Below are 16,155 nucleotides of genomic sequence, written 5' to 3' on the forward strand. Positions count from 1 at the left end.
GGATCACTTTTTTTAGACTTTAGCAATCCATTTTTAGTTTTGGCTCAGGAGCAGCTTGTGGCTGAAGTGATTACATTTAATGCAGGTCAAAATTTTGAAATGGCAATTTTGCCAGGCCATGAGGCTGCTTCACTGAGTGATGCCATGGTTTAAGATGTCATTGAGATTTTTCTCTTGAAATATGGGGCTCTATTCAATTTCAATCTTTTAGTTTATTCAACAACCAAATACTTTAAGGTCATATTTTCTGATTTCCTCTTGGGAGTAAAAAGTGTTTCCCTCAGCTTTGAAATTATGAGGTTTGGCCACTTCACTACTTACTCTTCTCTTAGGCATCAATTACAGAAATGCCATCTTTACCGTTCACAAGAAAATGGCAGTCATAAATATAATTATTGCTAAAATTTAGTACTAATCTAAGGTACATGAGAAATCCAGTTGCTAGAGGTAGCTCAGGCGAAATAATATCATTCAAAAGTACACATTTATTTAATCATTGAAGTCAAGAAGCTACATTAATGCTCAATGCTCTTAGGGCTGATGAATGAATACAATGAAAACTGCTGTACTGAATATTATAACTTTGATCATAATATATTACCTTTCCTCACCTTTTATGGGCATGTAAACATCCTGTCAAAGATTTCTTATACACATATTTGCCTCTCTTACTTGGAATTGTTTGAGGTGGACATTAAATACATGTTGGTAGCATTAAGGATATGGAAATTGATTTATGTTCAGATTAAGTCAAACTAAAATTATTTTATGAATAAATAAATAATATGTAGGTAAGGACATAGGGTGCAATTTAGTGAAGCTGTTATATGCAGCATTGCACTTCAGCTATATACAGCAGAAACTTATCGGCAATTCAGGACATAAAATTGCACCCTATACGCAAAGAGCACTATATAAATACATAATAGAAAATATTCCACAACCACACAAAATTTTTCAACCACACAAATTCCAAGTACACTAATAAATCCATTAAAAAAATCTAAAGCATACCTAAGATCTGATAAAAAGTTAATCAGTTGAATCAATAAAATAAAATTGTTTTTGCATTTACATAAGACAGTTTGGCAGTTTGACTCAACCAAAATTTTTTCAACCCTAGGAATGGCAAGGGTTTCCTGGGAATGCAATCAAATTCTAGCCTAGACCTTATGTGGAAGGGTGTATATTCAACTATGTGTAAAGGGTGCAGTGTCATATAAAAGGGGTGAAAATTTATTCCACCCCTTAGGGTGGAAATATATCCTATGAAGATGCACCAAGGGTAGGATTCCAATACACCGTTGTAAGAAATTAGTCTGAAACTGAAAAATTAAAAATCCCACGGAATACATTTCTCTCTTAACTAATCCCAAACCAGACCTTCTACAACAGAGAATAGCCAAAATATACATGAGTGTATATGTATAATTTACCATTCCCACAAAATTTGTTGGCATCCATGCTATCTTGCCATCCAAACTTGACATGGGGGACCCATGGGAACTGCCTTACAGGAAAATTAACTTCTGCATGTTTCTTCCAAAGAACTTTGAAGAAAACAGTGAGCAAAGGCATGCTATCTACTCCAAAAACTCTAGGCATTATCTACTCCAATATTACATATAGTATCATTTCTTTCTCCTGCATCATATTTTAACTGTAAAAGGAGACCATTCACATCCCATTACATCTAAACCCCCAAATTTCATCTCCCCATCCAATCTTTCATGATCTACGCACCAACCATATTCATTCTATCCACAGTAAACTATATGAAACGGCATCTGTCAGACTTCAATGCAAAATCTCACTACCACAGCACCATACCAGAACCCAATCAAACATGTACATAAAATACAATGGAACTAAAGCTGCAAGCCAAGGACCAAAGTCAATTAGACTAAACCTATATAATAAATTAACAAAGAAATACAAAGACACAACAGACATAACTTAGTTCAAAAGACAAATGAAAAATTCCTAACTGAGAAAAATTATTACAGCATGTCTGAATTAATTATTGATAAAATGAAACAGAATATCCAAAGTATAGCCTATGTTTGGATGGCTTTTTATATATTGTATGCTATTTATTTGTGAAAAAAATGCATATTTTTATTCTTTCTCTGAATATGAATGCTCTAAATTTCGTTTTTATATTACACTTTCCTATATTGCTTTTGTACACAAATCCTTAAGCAATTAAAATTATTATTATTATTTACTTCACCCTTGAAGAGCTCATAAAGATGGATGTGGATATGTATGTACCAACAACATTTAAACATGTTTTTTGAGATTCACTTTTGATTATTTTGTATGCACTAACCATTAGTATAATAAATGCCATGCCTAACCACATCCAAAACATTTATCAATAGGAAATTTATGATCAATCTATTGGAGAGTTAGTTACCTTTCCAAACCAAACTTGGAAAAGTCAAATATACCTCGTTTTGAAAAGAGAAAGTCGAATTATCTATTACTCGACTCATGAATAATTGATTGATTGATCAACAAAACTTAATCATGAGAATTAACCAAATTTTCCGGCACAATTATGAAATTTTCTGATTTGTTTTCAAATTATCACTCTGCAGCAAAAATGAATTAATTGCACCAGGGCACTTTCCGCATTACACTGAGGCACTGAGTAAGAGGGTGTTCCTCAGGGCACTATGAAGATCTTACATCAGTCTCTTATGAGAAATTGGATGACCAACTATAGAGCTCAAACAGAGTTAGTATGATAATCAAATTAAATAACCACAAGCACATGACAATTTAATGACAAAAATAATAGTTTTATGCCATCAATTTACATTCAAACTGGACTAATCTTGGATCGCCAATAATTTAAAGATTAATCTTTAATAAGAATCTTTTAATAAGAAGAGGCTTCCATATATTTGTATTAGAAATTGTCATTTTTGCATGTATTAATCATCAAAAATGGAAAATGATATGAAAACAGGGCATATGTCATCCTAAATTCTTTACAATGGTGTTCATAATACCTCATGGAATTGGACTTGTTCAAGATAATGCACTGAAAGGTAGTGACAAGAGCATAACGCTAAGCATAGAACTCTAATTGAATAAATGAAATGACTCCAATAGCCGTAAACAGTTTACCTTTCTGAAGGAAGGGGGAAAAAAGTATTTAAAATAAAAACAAAGCACAAATGAGGTTAGTTGGCAAACGCCACAAGTCTGAGGATGGGGTAATGGGTAAAAAAGGTGAGGGATGAGAAAGGTGAATATGAGTTGGCGTATCTCAGCCATAAAGTAGCCTTCTTCAAATTCAATCCAGCCAATTAACCTCATTTTATGCTTTGTTTTTATTTTAATTATGCTTTTATTTAATGCTTTTTCCCCTTCCTTCAGAAAGGTAAACTGTTTATGGCTATTGGAGTCATTTCATTCATTCAATACTGCTAGCCATGAGAGATCAATTCAATCAATGCAGTACTCTAAACTTCATATTTGTGCCATTGATAAAAAATCATGGATTTCAAATAGTAGGCACATTAAGGGCTTATTGACAACATGCTTATTGGCAAATGGCTCATTGGGAAATTGACATTTTTTCTTACTGTCAGTCCAGGCAAGAACAGGGTGTGGATTATGATTTATTCTTCTGAAGTGGAAATGCTAACCAAACTCATTTTATTTTTACTTTCTTGTAGTGCTTATTTTACATTTACACTTGCAATTTTAGATGTTTTGGCAAAAGATCACTTCCCAGTGAAACCCAATTCTTCCCCAACATAATAGATCTCTAAGGTTGAGATTTCTCTCAAGACACAGGACATGAGACTAATATGGAAGGAGGTGAATGAAAGGATTTACAAATAACTTCAGGCTAACTAATTTCATTAAAAGATCAAATCAAGAATCCCCATCTTCTGATTTAATAAAAGTGTAACATTATTTATCATGAGACTAAAAGCAACCGTAACAACAACATCTGTTGCGCATGTTAAATTCATTGTTACAAAATGCGAAGTATTTCAAAGTTCAATTATCATTACATAAACTGATTAAATTTCAAATTAATAATGAATTTGAGAAAGTTAGTTAGATGATAAAATATTTACATATCTGTGAAAAACAATTTTGGGGTTAGATTCACATTGAAAAATGACCAATTCAATTTCTGAACTGTAAAAAAATCGTACCAGTTATCATTATATCCCATATGCACACACACACACACATATCCATACTGTGAGTGGGACAATTGTGTGTAAATTCAAATCTATTTAAATTCATCATGCATGTTCAACATGAATTTGAATACATTTCAATACATAGCACAGTATCCTTACACAATTCTCCACGGCTCTCAGACAACAATCTTTTGCCAAGAAGGAAGAATAAAGCGAAACATTCATTTGTTGTTGCCTTTCTCACAAGGAAGATGTTATCCATGAAAATAATAATTCTTTTCCTAGTGTCAAATCAGTAGGGAAAAATGTAACAAAGAAGTATTCATTTGCAACTTTTTCACGCATAGCTACAGAAATGTATAAGAGTATCAAAAAGTTTATGTAAGTCATTTTACACACAGGACGAGGGATTCGGATTCGAATTCCCGTTAAGGCAAAAGATTTTTACATTCTGAAATTATTGCATTGAAATGCATATTAGCAGATGACTCCGTCAAAGAGGCATCTCCCGCTGTTTCCTAGAATTTGCAGCCAAATGTCCAACTACTTGTCTTGTCACCAGCAATTCACCCTTAACTGTCATCACATATTTTAACCAAGATGGTATTTTCATGTTATTCCACCAAGTGAATTTGATCAAAGGTCAATAATGTGATTTCATGCCGTCTTACTACATTAATGAATAGGGTTTAGCTGATGGAAAGGCTGAGAGTTCAAAAACTATTGGTGCAGTTGATGAATGTTTTCCCAATTAAATTCACTACAATTATTAGTAAAGAGGGGTTCTCTCTCCATTCCTCCTCTTTACAAGTTGACCCCATGCTGAATGGTGTACCTTAGAATTGGACTTTGGCCAATGTACTCAGCATGGTCATCTAACACAGGCACATTTGGTTTTACACATTGGTCAGCAAGAACTACATAGACTATTGTCACTTCTACAGAAACTTTAGTTGCTATGATAGCCGAAATGCCATGAAAGAGTGATTTTTTGAAGATGAAAAAGAACACAAAACATTCAGTTGGTCTCCAAAATGGCAAAGGCAGCCTAAAGCAGTCACTTTCTGGCATTGTTGTTTTCAAAGTAAGAAATCTAATCTACATTGAACCTCAAGCTGGATGAGAGCACCAAATCACAAATTTCAAATATAATCTAGAGTTCAATGTTCAATGGTACTTGCTTGGTCAAGCATATACCATTCTTGACACGATCTAATCTCTCACCTGAATTAGCCACTCAAAAACCTAGAGTATTCCTTACCTGGAATCACTTCTTCTGTTCTGCAATTCATTCTGAGCATCAGGATGCTCTCTCAAAACCAATACGGTCAATCAAGCATGTGAATAGTCAACAATTATTATCTACAAACAGTTGCACTGATTTTTTCTCACCACCAGGAACTACCTTACGCCATCATTTCTCATCCCAGAGTTACTCATCACTTGAGCTTACACAGTCCTCCACACCTTTTTTCTTCCTTTCTGCTCACTCAGGTAATTAAATTCAGGTTTATGAAACCTCTTAAATATATCCATGCATGTGGTAGACCACAATGAGAGAATAGTTGAGCACACAAGGATTAATACACTCCTCAGAGAGCTTCATCTCCAGGTTGGAAGTGCCCGTTGCGATTGAGCGGTTCCTTCTCTGGAGCATCTGACGGCCTGTTTCTCTTGAAAAATCCACACTGGAAACAAATAGTTGCAGGTGGATCATGTACTATTTCAAAGTAAAAATTGTCATCTCACACACACCACACTTAGTCTTATAAAAATAAATTATACATTAAGTGGACTGATTCTTGTATAAATAGCTGACTTTAAACAATTAGACAAATGTGTATAATTAATTATTAAATATATCCATTAAATTTAATTATGCATACTTGACTCATTGTGTCAAATTAAAACTACTACAATATCTTAATATAAGAATACGGCTACTATTTATTTGATCCAGACTAAATTTTAATTCTTTATATTTGGATTTAGCTGTGCTGTGCAATGTGGAGGAAATGATTAAAAGAGGCATGGGAAAGACTAGAGATAGGAATGAAAGTCGGCAGGATATTTGTAAAATCAGTTAGTTTGGCTGATGACCAAGCTCTAGTCTGTCAGTCAAGGGTTTCCAAGCATTACTAAGTGAATTGGAAATTTAGTGCGATAGATAAGGGATGAGAATCGATATAAATAAAATGAAGATAAGAAATTTTCCATAAAGACAAAGACTGAGTATATTCTATTGTTTCAGGCTTCACTTCGTGGAAGTAATTGATATCCATTATTGAAATAGAAAGAAAGACTCGTACTTTTCCACAAATCTGTGGAAAAGTACGAGTCTTTCTTTCTATTTCAATAATGGACAAAGACTGAGCTTAACATTAAAATAGGAGGGTAAAATTAGAGCATGTGGAAAAATTTAAAAGCGTGGAATTGTTTTAGACCAAAATGATCAAAGTAGTAGGGACGTGAAGGGAAGAATTGTGCTAGGCAAAGAGGCTTTCACAAGGAGGAGGGAGTTGATAACTGGGACATTGAGTAAGGATGTTAAGAAAAGACTTGTCAAAACTCTGATATGGAGCATAATTATATACAGCGCTGAAACATGGTCACTGAAGGAATGAGAAGTGTAAAGTTGAGGCATTCGAAATGTGGGTATGGAGATAGATGGAGATGGTGAAGTGGGCAGAAAGGAGAACAAATGAGGAAGTGCTGGGTATGGTGTGGGAGGAGAGGGGTTTGTTGAAGGAAATCAAAAGGAGGCAAGAAAAATGGATGTAAGGCATATTGATCGGCAGTAGGATAATAAATACTGCAATAGAAGGGAGAATCTTGAGCAAACAAGGAATAGGATAGGGATGTTTGATGGAATAAAAGGATACAAAGATGAAGAGGGACTTGTTGTAGAGTAGAATATTGGGTTGCTTTTGTAAGGAGAAACATAATATTTATTAGGTAGTTGTGTCCATCCAAAACCTACCTTATCTGGTAGACGACCCAATAATAATATTTGGTTTTGCTGAGATTTGAAGTTTAGTTATTAGACTTCATGGAAATATGTTTGCAATCATACCCATAAAAATGTGTTTAAAATTTGAGTTTAAGGATTCATTTAAAAAAACTAAGCTGACCAAAATAGGAAAAATTAAGTTTGAGACAAAATACCATCTACATTCTATGCAAACCATTACTAATTTAATCTCTTTGGAGCACAAATACCTTTCACTATTTCTTACCTTCCATAACAGAAATATGAGGAGCAAAAGAATGATTGTTCCTGCACAAGCTGAAAGTACCACAACCCACCACGGCACAATGTCTCCCCTCTCTCCATCAGTAGGAGTTAGCTTCGTGACCACCTCATGTGTTCGAACATTTATGTAATCTGGAGCTCCAATTTGAGGAAGACGGGTCACTTGCGATGCTAGCATGGAGGACACCATCACACTTTGGGCACCCAGCTAAGAGAAGGGCAAAATAATATCCCACAATAATCACACTTTTTGCTTTAAAACTTACAATGATCAAGAGACATTTTGAGGCATGAGGAATTGAAAAAACATTAAAGGGGTCACCAAAATCCATTGGTGCCATAATAAAGTTTGGTGAAAATTACAAAGTTCTCTCAGGATGCAGCAACAAACAATATAAGAACACGTAAAAAGATCACTCACACGTTATTTCTTGATCATTTCGACAGAATTCAGGTCTGTCTTCATCGGAAGAAATAGAAGTAATGACTGAAGTCATAGAAGTAATGACTACATATATAGTATATATATAGTATACATATAAATAAATAAATAAATAAATAAATATATATATATATATATATATATATATATATATATATATATATATATATATATGTTATATATATAGTATGCAGCAAAATACAGCTGCTTACCAATACATGACTGACATTTTATGCAACCCAAATGTGCTGGGGACCTCACCTTTTTCATTGTCCTTACATCCACACGAGATCTCAGTGCAATCGAGGCCGTGTCGTCCTTGGCCAATGGGCCCACAGTGCAGTGGTAGCGTGTGCAGTTGGTTGGGCCACAGCGTAGGGCTTTAGCCAACTCTTCCTCGGAGGCGATGAGTGTCCCTTGAGACAGGGACTGCTGTGGGGCTGGAGAGGGGGACTGAGACCTCCTCCGCCTCCCTTCCCTCCCACCCCCACCAACCCTCTCCTCTCCTGATGACGATGACCAAGAAGACCACGAGGAACTGGAATATGACTTGCTGCCAGTACCAGAGGATGATGAGCTGTGCGTCTCCGACCAAGAGCTCTTCTTCAAGTGACCCCCGCTCCTCCTTCCACCATTCTCAGAAGAGGACTCCTCTCGAGAAACGACTTCATTCGAGGACCCTATTTGGACCTTCTCGCCCCCTCCGCTTCCAGCTTTCTCCCCGGAACTGGAAATTTCTTCAGAAGCAAATCTTTGCGATTCCAAGTATTTCTTTTTACGGTCAAGCTGAAACAAAATATTAAAATATTTAATCTATGACACCCTGAATAAGAATAATGCAAATTTGATGACATTTATCTCTTTTAAATATAGCCAATACCTTATATGAAGAAGAAAACATCTCTCTCTACTTTGAGCAAAGGAACAAATAAAATGATTCCTCTACCTCAGAAGCAACTAAACATACCCTGATAGGATTTTTCTATAATCAACACAAAGAACAAGTGCAGAGTACTTTGAATGCCCCTAGATAATTTGAAAACTACTTCACTTTTCAGGATAAACCATTTTTATTTTTCAACATGGTCTTCATCTAGGCTTGTACAAACTTAATTCCTAATTAAAAATTTTGTGCCATATTTTCCATTCCATTCTAACTTGACGTATTGGAAGGGCTTGTGCATTCCAATGATCCTTGGCGCTGTCTTGGCAGGAGCAATTATAATTGCTGCTGGAAGGGCTACCCTTGCCAGATAGGTCAAAGTTTATGAGCCAGATGAAACGCAGCATCTGTTCCTCAGTGAATTGGCTGCAAAGGCATCTGACTCCAGTGGGGCGGCCAGTAAGTGATGGTGTCACGTTAAAAACACTATTGAAGAAGGCAACAGGAAACCACCTCAATTATCATTCCCAAGAGCATAATGATGGACGGTATCCAGAATATGAGCCCTGGCAACTACGGGGCTCAGCTCAATTGGCCGTGTGTCATGCCCAGCAGCGAGAAGGGCAAGGTTTTCATGGCTGCAATCTCATGAAAGCCTTGTAAAGCACATCATGCGTTCAACTTCATGCGAGGTATGGCTAGGAAGTTTTTCAGTACTTGGTCCTTACCAAAAACTACCTTAACTGGTAGACTACTGCTCATAAATCATGTATTTTATCAATGCTGCTCCATTTTATTGATCCCTTCCAAATAATACATTTTTTAAACTTGCAAAAGCATGGATTTCTTTCTTCAACCCCCTCCTCAATAGAATGAAATCTCCTTCCTGCCACAGCCATTTCCTAAACCTTGAGAACAGGTCAAAGTCTGAGGGAGCAGAATCTGGTGAACAGGGGGGCAGTGGGGACTGAGCTGGAACTGTAACTACATCAATTATGCTGGTACATCTGCAGAGCTGCATTACTATGATGGAAAAGTACTTCTTTGTGGACCTAGCATTGACTGACTATTTTTTACAGCTTGGTTTTTCAAATGGTTTAATGGTGATATTTTACTATGCACCTGTTCATTTATGCTTGACGTTTTCCAAATTGTAAATGAAGAATATTCCCTGCAAATCCCAAAAAAATAGTTCCAGCCAAAGGAACAGTCTTTGCCTTCTATGGCATTGATACCCCAATTGGCATCCCACTGCTTGCACTGTTTCTTGGTTTCAGGAATGTAGTACTGGTTGTCCGAGGCAATGAAATCATGCCTAAAGTCTTGTAGATTTTGCTGAAACAGCTGTGAATCATCATTGGAAAATATCCAAAAATTCAATTTTCAATTAACTGACCAATCATGGCACCCATTTGGTAAATTGCTTCTCATGTCCAAATTGTTTTGCACCCCTCATGCACATGTTGCTCATGTCAATGCAAAGCACTGAGTGTCCTTCCTAAAAATATAAATGAACCTAATATAAAGTGGAGAACATCCCACAGCAGATGTTTTGCTATGAGAAAACATCTGCTGTAAAAGGAGATCTACTAGAATGATTCCTCTACCTCAGAAGCAACTAAAGCAACCATGATAGGGTTTTACCAGAATCAACTTTCCATTTCAGAATACTCAACATTTCCATCACACTATCTGACCTTATGTACTTTCCAAGTACTTATCTCACTCTAAAAGATCCTATAATATGGATGAGTATTACAGGGTAGGGAGGACCTTATATGCTTTCTCTTTTGTGGCTTCAGTACTTCCTTTTAAATTTCTCATTGCCCAATTAAGTACTTTAAATGCCTCCTGCATCACACTATTTACTCCCCAATCAATATAAGTATAGAATTAGTCATCTCACGCATTCGTTTTCTGTCATCCATCTCTATATCATGGGTTTTTTATTATCTCTATGGTAGTTCCCTCAACATCCAGAAAATTCAGCTCAACTTGTTCTCTTAAGGTCAACCCAAATAATTAATGTTCTTTCTTGCTTTCAATTGACATAAGTATCCAGAAGGAGAGATATGAAAACGTTTCATACACTGCACTTTTTAATTTAGAGATTTTTGTGGTTACTTTATAAAGATTTTTATGGGTAGGTAATATAATTTTTTCATTTATCCTAAATTATTATTCATCCAACTTAGCTGAGAAAAATAAATTATTCATAGTAATTATTAATAGCTAGAATGCCTGATACCTGGCAATACTTTTGACAGGTATTAATCCCTGTTTTTAGATACTATCATAATTTAAGAGCAATATATTCTGTTACGTTTAGAGATAGAAAAGAATAGTAAATACCAAAGTGCTCCTTGAATTCCGGCAAATACAAAAATATACACACATAGCACAAGAATTATTCAGCTTAGAGAGAGTAGGTAATGTACAACTGAAATCACTGCATTTAGTGCGCCCCTTGCATTAATTTTAGCAGCTCATGGGGCAATAAGTGAGTACAACTGCTATCCATTATATATGAAGCTTAAACACAACAATTGTAAACTTTTGATATGAAATACTCCATATTAAAATTTTAGCAGAACAGCATACGACAAAAGTCGCCTACTCACAATAAGCTTCCGTTCATTCACATGTGGGCCTGGAAAACATTTTATGGGACCCTCAACCTGAGGCTGCTCAAGGAGGTACAACAAATTTTCACCTGCAAACATACAAGCAAACATTTTAAGCAATTTTTACACTAGGATTATTACCTACATTGGGAATACATTAACATGCTACTTTATAATCTGTTTAGAAACCCTTAGTTTGTAACTTGATGTAGACTATAAAATCATGCATAAACCTTAAAAGTGTGCTAATAATTCAAAATGCTATGTTCACATTCCATTAGTTTACAACAGGGATGCTCATGGTTGCTTTGAAGAGGATCCCACAAAAGCAAAAGGATGCACCATTATGGGACAATTTATTAATTATAACCTCTGTTATGCTCAATGCTGCTGTTATCACTTTAAATTTGCAAGAAAGGGCCGACTAGCATAGTTTGAAAATCTTTGGAACATTTCAGTCTCATTTGTTTTATCACAATCCTTATGTTGGTTTTTTTAAATTATTTTTACAAGGATTTTCCAATTGACTATAGACCTAAGGTTCTGAGTGCCTATTACATCAACTTCACTCCAGTTTTATTGGAGGATATGGCAAATGGAGACCTAAATTAATTGAAACAGAACTTTGCATTATCCTGAAAGAGCAAATAAATGACCCCAGCTGAAAGCATGATTTATGAATGCAAAAATAGCAAAAAGACTGTGCCAGCTTGGCCTTCAACTTGTACCAGAGAGCAACTGAATTCCATCATTCGTTCATCAAATAGGTAAAGGTTGAAAGGATTCGATAGTCATTGACAAATGATAGTTCAGTATGGCAATGCATGCATGTCAGGCCAGGAGGTTTACATGTGGACTAGGAAGTCCTCAACAGTGTCACTCTTCTAACAGACTCTCCTCAGTCAGATTAGACACACTGACCAGTGATGCCTGGGCCATTTAAACAGTTGAAGCCAGGGATTTTCTGAAGGTATCCATGAATTTTCACTGTGCTGGAATACTTTTACCCTTTGGAAACTGCATGGAAAAATATAGCATAAAAACACATGTCCCTTTTGTATTCAATAAATTATGAGAAAAAATATTTGAGTTTTTCATCAATTTTCCCTTATTCACACAATTCTCCCTTTTACATTATTATCATATATTATTATGAAAGTCATTTAATTTACCCAAATACCTCTTCTGAAAAATACACACTGGCAATTTGATTATTAAGAGTGTCAACCGGTCTCTATCGTGATTAGAAGGCTCGGTGCCTAAAGTTTGTTTTTTCCCATTTTAAACCAATACTTTCAGGAGAAAACATTTCCCAAGTCTTCTCATTACAAAAGGCTGCGTTTGAAAAGCCATTAATCCAACCTAACCAAGAAAGGTGCACATTCCACATGATCCCCAAGAAATAACCATGTACCTCCAAAATTAAAAGGAATTTCTCACATTTCACTTTCTGATTCACCTTTGGAATGATAGGACACCAGAAGTGACATTAGACTGCAGGGAAAAATAACCTTATTCATACCTCCTAATATATATGTGGGCCACAAGATGTATGCAGTTGCTTCAAGAATATCTGAAGGGCCTTTGTTTCTTATCGTATAGATATGGACAATTTGTGGACCAATGTCTGCCTCATGGGTGATGTTCTTGTCATCGCCATAATGGGAAACATTGTAATGAAGATCAGGTGGATTTGATGACCTGTAATATGAAGAATGAGATTGGTTAAAATACTCATAATGACCACAAAGGGCCATACATGCATGAAATATTCAGTTGTAAAGAGATGTAGAAGTCTGCACTCAGAAAACTTACCCTTGCACTATCAGGTCAGTTTCCACCCAGATTGGAATGGTGAGTTGCTTGGAATTGTCGCTGAGGGAGGACACCTCCTCAGGATTTGTACTATTGACAGCCATCTGAAACTCATACCTTGGCTTCATTCCTTCCCTGTAGAATGGCTGAAGGAGCACTTTGAAATGCACCTGGAAAATAAAAATGTTTCAATGAATCAGCAGAACATGAGTATAGTTCAGGATTCCTACACTAAATACACAGTTCATATGTGGTAAGGGAAACATGCTTTGAATACACAATGAATTCTTCTGACTTGAGCCCTTCAATGTTACATTTAATAATTCAAGTCAACTTTAAAATGCAAAACCTTTAAGACATAATATGTACACTACCATGCAAAGTGACAAGTGAGAGTTGAATTTGGTTCAAAGGACCAACAGTGAACTGCTAGATGGAGCAAGAGAAGAACTTGGTTAAAGACTTCTAAATGGCCATCTTAGGATATTTTACATTCAAACTTTATTGGATCAGCTTTTCTATCTCTATTTGAGCATGTTGAAAAATAAGAGATGCTGAGGGCATGCCAGAAATCTTATGTCAATTTAAGAGTAGTTAACCATAAGTAATAATAGATGACTTATTCTTAAAACTGATCTCGATCAATGCTGACCGTAACATTCTATCTGACTTACTTTTCACTAAGGTTTTCTGCACTCCTTTTTCATTCAATGAAACAATTCTCACACAAATCAACCTTACTTTATTGATATCATAAGGTATGACCTTATCTTATGACATATGCTCTGTTGATGCTATACATAGTTTTCTTCTCTTGGGCTAGCTAATCAATCCAAAATTAGAACTGTTCCTTAAGTCATAAAATCAAAAATTTTATTGGAGCATTAAAATTCTTTGTTAAAAACAATGTTCATCAATAATGATTATATTTTAAGAACTCAATTCTGCAAAATAGACATTCTTGAGCACACAAAATGAGGCTATCTTCTGTAAAGAGGAATCTTTAAGCAAAATTTCTTTTCCAAACTCATTTTAAGGGCTTTGGAAAGCCTCTCACATTATTGTCTCCTCTATGTTATATGAGTTGATTAAGAGACGACAATTTTGTAGAATAAAAATTTGTACTTTCAAATGCATGAAAAGTAACTCATGCTTGTAGTGAGAAATATTCTTGGAATCACCAACAGATGTCAGTGCTAGTGTAACCAGTTTCCCGCAAAGTAATCCTTTATGAATAAACCCTGAATGCATCAGTGCTCTAGGAAGAGATATGTGGCACTGATGCCCCTCTGTTGTTGTTCCCATGCATTGATTTGCGAAGATGAAAAAATTGAGATTTGAGCAGTAATTAAATACTTCGCAAAGAAAGGTACAAAAGCAAAGGCAATTCATGCCAACTTTCAGAACACTCTGACAGGGGACTCTGCTCCTTCATATTCAACTGTTGCAAAGTGGAGAAACGAGTCTAAGTTTGGTTGGGACACATTATACGATGATCCACGTGGTAGTCGGGCAAAACAAGTTGTGGAGTATCGCCAGCTGGAAGTGCAAGAAATTGCTGAAGCTGCAGGGATGTCATCTGAATGGGCATATCACATTTTAACAGTGGAATAGGATATGAGAAATGGTCATGGGTACTGCAAATCTTGACACAGGAACACAAATGTAACAGAATGGAAATTTCCAAACAAAGTATGACCTCCATTATTGAAATAGAAAGAAAGACTCGTACTTTTCCACAGATTTTACACACACTCCCAAAAGGATTAAAAATGGATGCTCTCGAGCAATTAGAGATTAGAAGGCACTTGGTGAACCCCAACACGACACTTTGTAATGAGCAATTATTCCCATACCCCTCCCCACTCCTCTCCGAGAAATTAGCCTGGAAATGGTCAAAACAATCCATCAACGCACCTGCGAGCCCCCACCCCCCTCAAATCCTTCCAACCCTCCCCGCCCCCACTCTGTCCTGAGGGTATATATGCTTCCTCTGTCTGTTTTGCAAATTTGTACCTGATGATGCCGCAAGTCGGTGAAACGCGTTGTGCCGTATAATAAAATCTGTGGAAAAGTACGAGTCTTTCTTTCTATTTCAATAATGGATATCAATTACTTCCACGAAGTGAAGCCTGAAACAATAGAAAGTATGACCTGTTTGAAGAACAATCAACAAGATATTCTCCACCAGTTTGAGACCACGAATAAACTTTGCACCCACCACTATACCCCAGGGACAAAAAAACAGTCAAATCAGTGGGAACATATTGATTCACCCCCCCCCCCCCAAAGGAAATGAATGCAATAAGATTTGCCAGAAAGGTGATGGCTTCAGTTTTCTGGGATGCAAAAGGGATTCTGCTGAGAGATTATCTCCCTACTGGACAATACTACGCAAGAGTAGAATTGTCCAGTGAGAAGGCAGCTGGACCAACTACAGCAAACGATACATGAAAAAAGGCCAGTATTGGCAAGGAAGAAAGTCATCTTTGATCAAGACAATGTGCACCTACACACAAGTGTCGTAGCCATGGCAAAAATGCATGAACTAAGATACGAATAATCGCCACAACCACCTTATATACCTGATTTGACGCCATCAGATTCCCACCTCTTCCTCAAGCTCAAAATTTTACTGAGGGAACAGATATTTTCTTCAAACAAAGAGCTAACAGCCAAAGTAGATGGGTACTTTGCATGCCTTAAGTAATCTATTATTTGAGATGGAATCAAGACATTAGAATATTGCTGAACCGAGTGAATTACTGTACTGGGAGGCTAAATTGAAAAATATAAAAGCTTCACAGAGGTAAGTTGTCTATTTCTACTGGTATTCCATTCTGAGAACTTTTCTAATTACCATTGTACAATGGAGATGACTCAAACATGTAATTCACATGATGGCTGTATAATTCCCTGGGTGAGTGATGCAAGGTGTTTTTATTTTTCAAATGAGGGATAGC

General features: G+C 36.2%; 1 protein-coding gene across 2 annotated transcripts in view; it reads right to left on the bottom strand.

Annotated features, from left to right (window-relative positions):
- Positions 1-470: 470 nt before the first annotated feature.
- The window catches only part of LOC139687396 (integrin alpha-PS2-like), a 391,921-nt gene continuing 376,236 nt past the window's right edge, over positions 471-16,155 (bottom strand). For both annotated transcript variants that reach the window (XM_071584525.1, XM_071584524.1), the window contains 6 exons: positions 13,193-13,362; positions 12,900-13,078; positions 11,375-11,466; positions 8,132-8,656; positions 7,412-7,636; positions 471-5,863 (listed from right to left, as the gene is read on the bottom strand). In XM_071584525.1, coding sequence (XP_071440626.1) covers positions 5,768-5,863; positions 7,412-7,636; positions 8,132-8,656; positions 11,375-11,466; positions 12,900-13,078; positions 13,193-13,362 — 1,287 coding nt within the window. In that variant the 3' untranslated portion in view covers positions 471-5,767. The remainder of the gene's footprint in view (positions 5,864-7,411; positions 7,637-8,131; positions 8,657-11,374; positions 11,467-12,899; positions 13,079-13,192; positions 13,363-16,155) is intronic.

The sequence above is a fragment of the Hetaerina americana genome, unplaced genomic scaffold, assembly GCF_022747635.1.
Source record: "Hetaerina americana unplaced genomic scaffold, ioHetAmer1.1.p SCAF_190, whole genome shotgun sequence".
Classification (NCBI taxonomy): Eukaryota; Metazoa; Arthropoda; class Insecta; order Odonata; family Calopterygidae; genus Hetaerina; species Hetaerina americana.